We start from the raw sequence: 13,801 nt of genomic DNA on the forward strand, positions 1-13,801 counted from the left end.
AACTACCTATTTTCCAGTTGATCCAGAGGAAGGCAAAAAACCCATCTGAAGCCTCTCCAATTTGCCTTAGAGGGGGAAAATTCCTTCCTGACTCTAATTGTTCCCAGTTTGTTCCTAGGAACAATAACATATCATATAAACTTTGCTAAGAAATGTAACTTTAAACTTGACCTTTTTAATAGTAAAACTGCATTGCAGCTATCTAATGTAACTATCACCCCAGGAACCGGAGTTTTTAAACTGTCACTGACTTTAAAAGCAATTAGGCAGCATAACACAGTAGAATTCCAGTGGTTTGTAATGGTATTATGTAACTCTCCTTACACAATATAAAAATGATTTATAAATTGTCGCCACTTTTCCTGGGAACCATTAGAAATAAATGATATAATTTTGGCCCATGTCAAGTTTTATCATTAAAAAAATCATTGGCAATGAATTACGAAATGTATTGTTGTTGCTAAGGATAGGGTGCCGAGTAGTCATTGCTAATGCAGGATATGTGTTCCAGAGCAAGCTACTATCGAAAAGGGGGGAGAGCCATGCTACCAGTGAAGTGGATGCCACCAGAGGCTTTTCTAGAGGGAGTCTTCACCTCTAAAACAGACACTTGGTAATTGAAGAGTTATTTCTGTAATGGGAAATTTGACTGACCACAAAAATTGTGTAGATAATATTCTGTGCACTTTATTAATTACTTTTTTAAAACGTAAGCAGTCTTCCGATAATATGATTTCAGGAAGGATTAATACAATAAACATGAAAGAAAATGAGAAGCATTTGGGGTTAAAGAAATAAGCATGAAAATAAAAATTTGAAGAAAGCCTGGAGACAGATTAGATTACTGTGATTCTAAGTTGTGTCAATTAATTCAATTTGCATTGTTTTTTTGACAGGTCTTTTGGAGTTCTACTCTGGGAGATCTTCTCTTTGGGCTACATGCCATACCCATGCAAAACTAACCAGGAAGTGCTGGAATATGTCACCAGTGGTGGGCGCATGGACCCCCCTAAGAACTGCCCAGGGCCAGTGTGAGTATTTGATCTACTCTGGTACTGCTGAATGTTAGTTGTTTACAATTAAACATTTTATGCAAACAACGTCATAAGTCTAAAAACTAATAAGAATTAAGAGGAGCATCCTCTGATGAGTAGTAAACATCACATAGGGGGTTATTTATTTATTGGATCCCTTATCAGAAAACCCCTTATTCAGAAAGTTTTCAAGGCCATCTCTCATATTGTCCATTTTTAACAAATAATTCTAATTTTTAAAAATGATTTACTCTTCCTTTGTAGAAATAAAACATCAACTTATACTTTATGGTAACTAGAGATATACCAAATCCAGAATTCGATTTGGCAATTCTTGCCCTAGAGTCAGCAATTTCTGCCCAACTCAATGGTTCAGATTTAGATGGGATCCAGAGAGAAAGATTCAGCATTTCCCCGACGAATGACGTTTAAATGATTTTTAGCAGACTTAAAGGGGTTGTTCACCTTTCAATTAACTTTTAGTATGATGTAGAGAGTGATATTCTGAGACAATTTCCAATTGATTTCATTTTTATTGTTTGTGGGTTTTGAGTTATTTAGCTTTTTATTCTGTAGCTCTTCAGTTTACAATTTCAGCAATCTGAATGCTAAAGTTACCCTAGCCGGCTAGCAACCATGCTTTTATTTGAATAAGAGACTGGAATTTGAAAAGGAGAGCCCTAAATAGAAAGATGAGCAATAACAATAGCAATAACAATACGTCCTCATAAAACTCAAGCAGTGTCAGACTGGGACACCAGTGGCCCACCCAAAAACCTTAGACCAGGGGCCCACCATAAAACCTTAGACCAGGGGTCCACTCTCAGTACTAATATTCTTCATCTCCTCAATCAACCTCTATTCTCCTAGTTTGTTTTCTTTATACTATAATCAATTATTCCATCTTTTTAGCCTCTTTGTTCTCATAGAAATAGGGAATGGCCATGAAATAGACCAAAAGTTTAGCAGCATGAGGACCCTCTGACACCTGGGCCCACCGGGAGTTTTCCTGGTTTCCCTGTGGGCCAGTCCGACACTGCGACTCAAGCATTATGTGTTGTAGTAATAAGCAATCATACTTGGCCTAAGCCTGCTGTTCATTTTATGCCCAAGAAATCCTTTGGCCCTTACTTCAATACTAGATTCATTAAGATTTAGTATTATTCTGACTATAACATATAACAACATGAAAATGGTAAATTAAAATGGGCCAAAATTAAATTCTGATGCCCCTCTATTTCAAAACATTGCTAAAAGAACATCCTTTATTTTCTGCTTTGCTTTTTAGGTGACTCATTAATAAGCACTCTGTTATATTTGTTTTTTTTCTATTTTGTCAGATACCGTATAATGACTCAGTGTTGGCAGCATACACCAGAGCATAGACCCAACTTCTCCACAATTCTAGAAAGGATCAGTTACTGTACACAGGTATGTGGCTCTGTCAGATTATAAGAAGATGCCATTGGTGTAAAATAATATCACCTTCAAGGGGAGTACTTTAATGAAAAATATTAAATAAAGCGATGCATCTCTTTGTGTTCAAAAATACTAAAGTCTACTTTAAATCACCTTTGCTGTTAATTTAGAAAAAGTTTTGTTTATGAATTTATTTTACCAGGAGTTAATGGAGATTTAAAATATAACAAGGAATTAGGCTGGATATGATACACCTTATTGTTTGGTATTCTGTACAAGCTTAAGGCCACCACTGCCCTTTAAGATCTGCAACTAATAGCCCCATCTTCTTTTCTGCTGATTCACAGCACATACTCTGGCTGTTACCTAAGCAGTAGGTTTGTCAGCCACCGTATTTGGTTACAGATGGCAACACAGCTGTGCAACTCAGAATGTGTTATTAGAGAGCTGATCTGAACTGCATGTGAACAGTAACTTGGTTGTTTATAGAACTCAGCATAACATGTCTGTAACAGGAACTTTTCATAGAGAATATACACAGGAAAAGGAAGAAGAAAAACACACAGGGTTACAGGTCAAACATGACATCACATTGCTAAGCAACAATAAACCCTCCCTGCATTAAGTAACATCCACTGGAACAATCTCTGTCTGTTGTTTTCCAACAGAATGTCGGGGCAAAGGAAGCAGGGACACAGTTTGAGAGTCTGATGGAGTAGTTGGGGAGGGTGGCCTCAGGAGTGGCTCTCTACTGTACAACCTGCTTTACGTCTCCTTTAAAGGAAAAATAACTAAAGTTTAACAAAAGAATTAAGGCACATGTAGGGTTGCCACCTTTTAAAAAAAAAAATGACCGGCCATGGTGGGGGGCGGAAAAGGGGCAGGGTGTGACGCAAAAGGGGCGGAGCAGATGAGGGGTGTCTCAAAAGGGGTGGAGCCATGGGGAGTAGCATCACAAAAGGGGCAGGGCCATGCAGAGTAGTGTCACAAAAGGGGCGGAGCCACCTCCCGAAGCCGACCAAAATTTAAGTTTTCATCGGCCGTCCAGGGCCGGGCCGGCAGGCCCGGATTTAGGGAAAGGCCCCCTAGGCCCGGGCCTAGGGCGGCAAGATGTTAGGGGCGGCAAGAAGGCGCCCCCTAACATCTTGTGTAAGTCGGCTGCTCCTGATAGATCCGGCTGACTTTAGGACCGCTCCTCCAGCCTATCTCCCGCTGTGGCTCCGCCCCCTCCCACTCCTCTCTGTGCTCGTGCTGCTGCTGCCTCTGCTGTGCTGCGTGTGTCCCAGCAAGGTGATCTGTTCCTGGTATGTACATTTAATATTTCCCCTGCAGATCTGCTGTATATCGGCCATGTAGAGAAATATGTCATAGTCAACTTGCAGATTTGCTGGAGGTGCAGAATCACAAGTGTTCTAACTTCTAAACCTGTTACAGATTTTTTTATGTCCCTTTCCTGCTTCCTACAAAATGAAAACCATTTCAGTTCTTGTATTATAAGGGATAATGTACCCCCTACTGTAAATGATAAGGATATTAGAAGTCACTGAGGGGGTTCTATGGCCATATAAAGGCACAAGGCTGCAGGCTGAGTTATACAGGGAACTCTGAGTATCACTTATGTATTATAATGGATAATGTACCCCCTACTGTAAATGATAAGGATATTAGAAGTTACTGACGGGGTTGTTCTGTGACCATATAAAGGCACAAGGCTGCAGGCTGAGTTATACAGGGAACTCGGAGTATCATCATGTATTATAAGGGATAATGTACCCCCTACTGTAAATGATAAGGATATTAGAAGTCACTGAGGGGGTTCTATGGCCATATAAAGGCACAAGGCTGCAGGCTGAGTTATACAGGGAACTCTGAGTATCACTTATGTATTATAATGGATAATGTACCCCCTACTGTAAATGATAAGGATATTAGAAGTCACTGAGGGGTTGTTCTGTGACCATATAAAGGCACAAGGCTGCAAGCTGAGTTATACAGGGAACTCGGAGTATCACTCATGTATTATAAGGGATAATGTCTGCTGAGAAATAGGAACTACAAAGATTATGATGCTGCCAAGATTTGACTTTTTTATTTTATAATAAATATTTAACTGATGCTGCGGCTGCCCACTGTAGCACAATTGACAAACTTATCAAAACAAGGGACACATCTCTCTCTGCATCTATGTATAAAAAGGTGTCTATATATAGAGAATATATATAGATATATCTCAAACAAGCCTAACTGCTAGTTGATCCATCTGATCCACTTTTGCATAAATGTCCTGATTGGAAAAAGATTCACATCCAGAAAATGCGTGCGGGGGGGGGCGGCACAGTAGCTGGGCCTAGGGGGGCAAGGAGGGTAAATCGGCCCTGCGGGCTGGTATTACAAATTTACCGGCAATGTAGCTGCCGGTAATTTGTAATACCGGCCCCGGCCCTGGCAGGTGTTTTACCGGCTAGGCCGGTAAAATACCGGCCAGGTGGCAACCCTAGGCACATGTGTTCCACAGTTATGCTCATTTATAAACAGTGGCAAATTTGAACCTAAGAAGTAACCAATAGCAATGAATCAGTGATTAGCTTTTTTCCGAGTGGCAGGTTGAGAACTGAAAGCAAACATCCAATTGTTTGCAGTGGGTTACTGTGCAGGAGTATATTTGCCCACTGTTTATAAATGAGCCCAGATTATTTGGCCTGATGTTCCAGCCTAAGGCAACTACAGCCCTTTTGCAGTGAAGTTCTGTGAATTTTGTTGATTCTTATTTTCTTTTCTGCTGAATCGTTGCACATGCTCTGTGCTGAAGTCAGTTACCTGAGCTTAGGGACCGATGCATAATATTCTGTAAAATTTAGATTATTAATACATGGCAGCTCTGAAATCAATGAAGTTAGCATCAGCTTAATTGACACACCCGCCTCTTTTTATGCTTAATAATTTGCACTGACCCTTAAAGGAGAAGGAAAGGTTAAAACTAAGAAAGCCTTATCAGAAAGGTATAAATACACCAGTAAACCCTCAAAGTAATGCTGCTTTGAGTCCTCTGTCAAAAGAAACACAGCATTTCTTTCCTTCTATTGTGTACACATGGGCTTCTGTATCAGACTTCCTGCCTTCATCTTAAACCTCTTTGCCCTGGGCATGAGCATGCTCAGTTTGTTCCTCTCTCCCCCCCTTCTCTGCTGTAGTCTGAGCCCAGAGCTATAAGTGAGCAGGGAGAGACTCAGGCAGGAAATGACGTCACGCCAAGCTAATATGGCAGCTGCTATCCTAAACAAACAGAGAGCTTCCAGAGCTTTTTACTCAGGTATGGTAAAACATTCTACAAAATAAATACAGCATTCTAGCTTGCACTGTTGCAGCTACTCTATTGGCAATAAATCCCTTTCTCCTTTAAAGGAAAACTATACCCCCAAAATGAACACTTAAGCAACAGAAAGTTCATATCATATTAAGTGACATATTAAAGAATCTTACCAAACTGGAATATATATTTAAGTAGATATTGCCCTTTTACATCTCTTGCCTTGAGCCACCATTTTGTGGTGGTCTCTGTGCTGTCTCAGAGATCACCTGACCAGAAATACTACAACTCTAACTGTAACAGGAAGAAGTGTGGAAGCAAAAGACACAACTCTGTCTGTTAATTGGCTCATGTGACCTAACCAAGTATACTGCCAAACAGAACCTCCTATAGGCTGCCATTCCACATGGGGCTACCAAATGGTCAGTCAAAGCCCTTATTTGCACCACCAAGGAATGATTTTCATGCTTGTGTTGCTCCTCAACTCTTTCTTCATCTGAAAATTGTTCACGTGTAAAAAAAAGTTGGGCATCTCCGGCATAGATTATCACATAAAACTGGATTAAGGTCCTTTGATAACTCTGAAGAGACAGGTTTTTCTCCTAATAAATCTGACTTTTTATGTATTATCATTTAAAATTTTTGTTCTTCCACAACACCGGTGTTGGATGTATTGACACCTTCAACAGAGTACCAGTAGTAACAATGCCTATTATGTTTCAGGATCCTGATGTGATTAATACACCTTTGCCAGTGGAAAGTGGGCCAGCACCTGAAGATGAAGGAAGCACAAGTATACAGCCAAAAAGCTGCAATGGAATCAACCCCATCATGAGCAGCACACCACTTGCTCCTTTGTTGGATACACAGTCCACAGAACAAAAGCATGGAGATGCTCCTCAGGAATTATTAGTAGAGAATCTTGCTGGCTGGAATATTAAGACAACAGGCTTGCAAACTGTTGCTGAATCAACTGAAGGATCATGGTTCCAATCAAACCTCAGCACAAAAACAGAGCCAAAACCCCAGACAACACACAAACTGAAAAATAAGTCAAAAAACCTCTGGAACCCAACTTATGGTTCTTGGGTCATGGAGAGCACTTGTTAACACATTTATGAACAGCAACGCTGTGAAGACTCAGGTTTGGACCTTAGAACTGTGGGTTTTATCCCACTCTTTGGTTGTCTTTAGCATTTCCAAAGAAAACTCACCATTTTCCTTATTCTATTTTTGCCAACATTACACACAGTAGTGTTGCTAGGTTTCTGGGGACTTGGGTCAAAGACCCATGGGCCAATGTTGCTACTGCATGTTACACTTTCACAATGCAGAGTGAATGTGGAAAGCTACTAAATTATATTGTAAAGAAGTAGAGCTCAGTTAAAAATTTGTCATTGATACCCAGAACACATTGCATGGGGCCTAACGAAGGGAACCCAGGTTTCCAAGCCTCAGTCCCCCTGATAGAAGGGATGGACCTCAGATGTTCCCAAACAGCACTGTGAATTTTAGTTTTTAACAGACTCTTAAAACATCAGATTGGGCCTCAACCGTCACAATTAAGAAATTAAAATCTGATAAATATATATATATATTTTACTTTTAAGGTTTTGTTTGTGAACTGAATGGCAATAAGGTACATAAAATGCTATCAAATAATGTACAGGCTTACTGAATAGGGGTGTACAATTTATGTGCATAAGTCCCTTTATCCATTCCCATAGAAAGTCACACTTATAGAAATTTAACATGGTTTAAGCATTATTCTTTTTAAACCATACACATTTACATGGAAACTCAGTAAACTCTTCTGGTTAATATGTATGCTATGATCAATTTATTTAAGTTTGTGACTTGAATGCATAGCTTTTTACTTTTGAATAATTTAATGAAAAGGTATTCTACCAACATTATAACACAGAAACTCCATAGTTTCTCAAACATTTAATACTTGCTATACACTAGGCATCATGGGTGTACACGAGAGCCTAGACTTAGAGGTGTGCGGGTTGACCCAAAACACATCGGTTGACCACCGGTTGGGCAGGTTCTGGATGATATTTGGCCAACCATTGAGGGTTAGGGTTGGGTGTAGGTCAAACTGGGGGAAGTACACTCCTCTACTGCTCCCAAAGATCTTAAAACAAGAGTCGCACACAAAAGTAGTGTATAGAGTGAGAAGACAGGAGTACGAGTCAGGTGCAGGTCCTACAATGGCAAGATTTTGAGGGTTAGGGTCGGGTGTGGGATGAGTTTTCCCAAACCCACACATCACTACTTAGAATTATTAGGTGCAAAAACTACTGCTGAATTTCACCTATTAAAATGCCATATACATCACACTTATACTATTTTGGTGCATAGGGAGGAAGGCTCAGTGTATGCCGACTCAAAGGAAGCCTCTTTCTAACACCTGCCTTGATCAGACAAGTGCAGGGCTCCTTTTTATGTTGTGCCCCCAGAGAAGGACCTTTGACAGTTTCTGCTTTAAGAACATTTCATGCTTGCCGTCAACATTTGTACATTTTATATCTGTGGCATACAATGCATATTATCTAAAAAGATGCAATAGTTTAAGTATAATAATTACCGTATAGCTGTTTCACACTGCTGAGTGCAATTCAATTTGGGTAGTGGGATGTAATGATTTATTATTGATATCATACACATTATATGAACCTAAGTGTAATGATTGACAGAAGTAGCTGCAAATCACAACTTTAGTCCAAGCCAGTGGTGTAACTATATGTTATTGCACAGCAAATTAATTTTAGGGCCCCCCAAATATGCAGAAGTTGCCCTGTTTTACCAATACATATTAAAATGGCCCATTTATTAGGGCTTCACAGGGCCCCCTATACCTCCTGGGTCCCCCTTCAGCTGCAGGGTCTGCTTCCTCTGTAGATACGCCCCTGGTCCAAGCCCTTGCAGCCTGCAGTGTACAGCTGAGCAGTACTACTGGATCCCTGATCATGTCATGCTTGCACTACACTCAGTAATATGAAAGAGCTGTAAGAGACATCCAGTTTTTTTTTCAGCTTAACAGGTATACTATTTTGATAACTAAATGAATGCCAATAAAAACTGGAATTCACCGTTTACATTTCTCTTCTGTTATATTTAATTCTAAAATGGATATTTTATTGGTCTCACATTCTGGCTCGGTACATTATGGTACAATGTTGACCAGAATAAGATCGTAGGAAGTTCCCAGATATCATGCTTCAGTGTTCTATACAGGTATGGGATCCGTTATCAGGAAACCCACTATCCAAAATGCTCTGAATTATGGAAAGGCAGAAAGTGGCAGATTCACTAAAGGGGGAATTGTTGTCCGCAACCGATTTGCACAGTCGCTACCACTATGCTAGTTCATTAATATGCGAAGTTGCGTCCTGGGCACGGCCGTGCAAGCATTTCATATCGAAGATGCGCTAGCTAGTGTATGGACGTCTTTATCAGAGATGTTGGTGCAAATGCTTGAAGTTAACACTTTTTATTATAAATGTCCAAGGAACCTTAATAAAGACAAAAGAGTTAATATTATGCCCTACACATGAGCCCACTGTAAAATTAATGATCCATATGTTCTCAAATGTCTGGAGGAAAATGTTAAGCCAAAAAAAATTTAAGCTAGGACTTTTGCAGGCAATCCTGCTTAAAAAAAAAAAAAAGTCTCCAGCATTTTTTAAACTTTAATGCATTTTCGGCACACAGGATATGATGTAATTGACATAAGATTGAGTTAGATCTAGCTTCATTTTAGCAGTTCCTGTTATCCATAAAGCTTCGAATTACAGGAAGTCAGTCTCCCATAGACTCCATTCGATCAAATAATTCAGATTTGTAAAAGTGATTTTCTTTTTCCATGTAGTAATAAAACAATACCTAGTACTTGATCCCAACTAAAATATAATTAATCCGCATTCAGGACAAACCAATCCTATTGGGTATATTTAATGTTTCAAATAATTTTGAGTAGCCTTAATGTCTGGAAATCCAAATTACAAATTCTTATCTGGAAAATTCCAGGTCTGGAGCATTCTGGATAATAGGTGCAATGCCTGTAAAACATTGGTCTCAAGTTTATCCTTTCTTTTACCTGCCACACCGTTAAAATACCAGCCACGTGGCACATCTCACTTGGATACAGGACTTTCTGTAGAGTCTGTTCTTTCAATGAAAAAGTAAAAATATTATAATCATATAACCTTTTGTTCTGAATAAAAGTATAGACAGATGAGCCTCATAAACATTCTAACAATTTATGAGAAAGATATTAAACTGATGTCAAAAGTATATTTTTGGGTAAAACCTACCTGTATGGTTGATAAAAGAAATGGCGAATAACGAAGGGCATTAAGCAAATAATGTAACTGTTTAAGCAGATTTCTAAACATTTTTTTTGTTGCATTATATTCACCTAAGGGACACTATACCCCATGGTTTTCATTAATTACTCTAGATTATTTCCCAAATTCTCTGGATATAAACGTATGGCTAAGCAAACAACAGAATTGACTTTTCGGTCATGCTTGAGGATTACTCTATGGACTGTTTGTCATGAATCCACAGTGTATTTACAGTCTATCATAGAAACTGACAGGCCTACAAAAGGCATCTTATCAGTCCACACCCTGTTTTTCCTGTTGGAATTTCTGACCTCTCTTATCATGCTTTTAAAATTAATGATTTATTGTAAGTGAAGAGATATATCTGTCCCTTTACTTGAAAGGCTATGGCACATGGCATGTTTTGCTCATAGCTACTACAGTAAGGGTAAGGCCACACGAGGAGATTCTGAGAGATTTTGTCGCCTGCCGACTAATCGCCTCGTCTTCTGAGCGACAATCTCCCCAAACTGCCTCAGCGTGTTTTCCCATAGGCTACAATGAAAAGTCGCCTACGCTAAAGCACATGCAGCCATGCGTTTTCAATAGTCGCCCAAAGTTGCAAACTTTTGGCCTTTCCTTCTCCTTTAAGGGAAAGTAACACTGAAATATGTTTTAAAGCAATTACATTATAATGTACTGTTGCCCACACTGGTAAAACTGGGGTGTTTGATTCAGAAACACGTCTATAGTTTATATGAGATCCGCTATCCAGAAACCATTATACAGAAAGCTCCAAATTATGGAATCTCCCACAGATTTCTGTTTTTTCCTTTTTCTAAGTAGTAAAAAAAGAGTAAATTAATCCAAACTAAGATATAATTAATACTTATTGGAAGTAACACCAGCCTATTGGATATATTTTATGTTTACATGGTTTTCTAGTAGACTTAAGGCATGATGAACCAAATTACTGAAAGATCCGTTATCCAGAAAACACCTTGAGCATTCTGGAGAACAGGTCCCATACCTGTATAAACACTTTGCTAGGTTCTGAGAAAACCCCAAAGTATATTTTCATTTGTTCATAATGTTATGGAAAAGCAATTATAGCACCAGGCCCCTTTCAATCTTTTCCACTGGAAATACTATTATCATTCATTTTTAAACTAGAAAAACAAATCAGGTTGATCATTCAAAAACCACATAAAAAGAGAAAACCTGAATCCTGTATTTGCTGAGGATGTTCCAGAGACAGTTACAGTTTCTTAATTGGATAACTTCACGTTATATTGGTATATAATGCCAAAATTAAAATATAACTTATATGTTGCACTGGAAATACTATTATCATTCATTTTTAAACTAGAAAAACAGATCAGGTTGATCATTCAAAAACCACATAAACAGAGAAAAACGGAATCCTATATTTGCTGAGGATGTTCCAAAAACAGTTACAGTTTCTGGATAACTTCACGTTATATCGGTATATAATGCCAATATTGAAATATACAAATCTACCTAACTTACTTCTGAAGTGTGAGCCACACCACTGTCATGATTGTTGCAGTGCAAATTATTTGCATATAACTGCAATTAAGTTCTTCTCTAAACAAGATTATACTTTCAAAATACCAGCACACAGAGAGTTAACATCTATTGGCTCTTATTTGCTTCCTAGAGGTGCGTGTCCTGATGATTTTATGGTTACAGCAAACATACAGTTGGTGTTTATTTTCCCATGAAGCCAATGGTAACACTATAGTAACTCAACAGTGCAATGTGCTATGCAGAAGCCTGAGCAGCTGGAAGACTTGCTATAGCAAAAAGCTATGTGCGCCCAATATACACAAGAGGTGATGTTTAGTCATAAAATATTGTGTTATCACTTGCTTAATGATAGTGATATCAGAACAGCTAACAAACGCTCCTCTTTATGAAGACAGGGATCATTAGAAAGCTCCTACCTGTAACAAGGGATTAAACAGTAAAAATAAATCTCATTAGTAAAACTAAACCTCATGTAAAAAGAAGGGGTTAACATATATTATATACACTCCTTGCAAGGCAATGCATGGGAATATAATCTAACCTAGAACACCCCCAGCACTGGTGTTTAGCAGCAAAGCAGTAAAGCATTTATAAAGACAAGGAAGTTTCATGCACTCGACACAAAGTAGAAATTGTGTTTTTCTCAAATATGGTTAAAGTTTGTAGCAGTCATGAGTTATTTGCTATACCCTGTCTTGTTTAGATTATACTACTCACAGTGAGTTGGCAAAGCTTAGTCACCTATAAAAAGCCAACGGACTGTGACACCAGTCTGCTGCAGTATTATTTACAAAACTAGGAAGTTTGAATATGGAACTATTGATTTTAAAGCAAAACTACTGGCATTAAAGGTGTAATACCTGCTAAGCAGACTTTTCAAATTTTTCATTTACAATAAAGAAATCAGATCACCCGCACTTCCATTCTTACATAGTGACACTGCAACGTAGTCCCTTTGAGATGCGCAATACATTCGCTCAACATTCGACTTTCAGATTTTGTTTGTGATTTTAAAATTGAACCTGGACTTGTGCCACATGTCACTGTTGGGAAATAGTAAGTCCGTTTCCATAAACCTCCACAATTCTTCGATTCCTAGAAATGCTTTCTGCACAAAATCACTCTTTTTGGGGTAATGAAATAAAAGGTGCAATGTTCTCTACTGTTGTATTAACCTCAACCCACTGAATTGTTTATACTTGAGCAGTAGCAAATTAATTTTTTACTGCTCCTTTTGATTTTTTACTCTAAGAAGGGTGGTAGTAACATACCCTAAAATTCCTTTATCACAATTACTACCATGCCATAGCTGCCTAATGTACCTAATTGGACAGCCTCTAAATTCGTTTTTTTAAACCAACCATCTGCATCAAGTTCATTAATATTAATGGAAAGGTAGCAAACCTAGAGGAGCTTTATATTTGATTTGTTGACCTGGATACTCTTGCATCTATAACTAGGTGATGGTATGTTTTCATTACCAATATATGGTTTGGACATTTGGGCTGCCCTTTCCCAACCCACACCTGTAATGCTTTCATGCCTGTTGTTTCTACAGCCTGAACTTGACCCATTAAAGTCAGAGACGGTTGTGGAGGCACCAATGCCTTTTGTCCTGTTTTTCACCCACAATTTACCCTGGCCTTTGCATTTCCTGCATTTACATAGTTACATAGGGTTGAAAAAAAGACAAAGTCCATCAAGTTCAACCCCTCCAAATGAAAACCCAGCATCCATACATACACCCATCCCTACTTTTAATTAAATTCTATATACCCATACCTATACTAACTATAGAGCTTAGTATCAGAATAGCCTTTGATATTTGTATGTTTGTAAACTTGTTATTATGACCAAAAAGAGGGATTGAAAGGAGGTGCTTGAATCCAAAATTCATTAAAACCCTTTGGCCTGAATTCCTCTTCAGCATCTGCATGTATTCATACAGATGCTTAGGGTAGGGACACACTGGGCGATTTGGGGAGATTTAGTCGCCTGGCGACTAATCGCCGCGACTTTCCACGACCAATCTTCCCCGAATGCCTCCCCTCGCTCTGCGCCTGGCTAAAATGAAAAATCGTCTGCGCTAATCACACGCGGCGATTCGTTTTCCGAAGTCACCCGAAGTTTCCTCGTGAGGCAACTTCGGGCGATTT

At 38.9% G+C, this 13,801-nt stretch overlaps 1 protein-coding gene across 1 annotated transcript in view; it reads left to right on the forward strand.

Annotated features, from left to right (window-relative positions):
* The window catches only part of LOC108698980 (leukocyte tyrosine kinase receptor), an 88,554-nt gene extending 79,692 nt beyond the window's left edge, over window positions 1–8,862 (forward strand). Inside the window, exons 25-28 of the mRNA XM_018230838.2 lie at window positions 512–613; window positions 897–1,031; window positions 2,375–2,465; window positions 6,484–8,862. Coding sequence (XP_018086327.2) covers window positions 512–613; window positions 897–1,031; window positions 2,375–2,465; window positions 6,484–6,870 — 715 coding nt within the window. The 3' untranslated portion in view covers window positions 6,871–8,862. The remainder of the gene's footprint in view (window positions 1–511; window positions 614–896; window positions 1,032–2,374; window positions 2,466–6,483) is intronic.
* Window positions 8,863–13,801: the final 4,939 nt, after the last annotated feature.

The sequence above is a fragment of the Xenopus laevis genome, chromosome 8L (assembly GCF_017654675.1).
Source record: "Xenopus laevis strain J_2021 chromosome 8L, Xenopus_laevis_v10.1, whole genome shotgun sequence".
Classification (NCBI taxonomy): Eukaryota; Metazoa; Chordata; class Amphibia; order Anura; family Pipidae; genus Xenopus; species Xenopus laevis.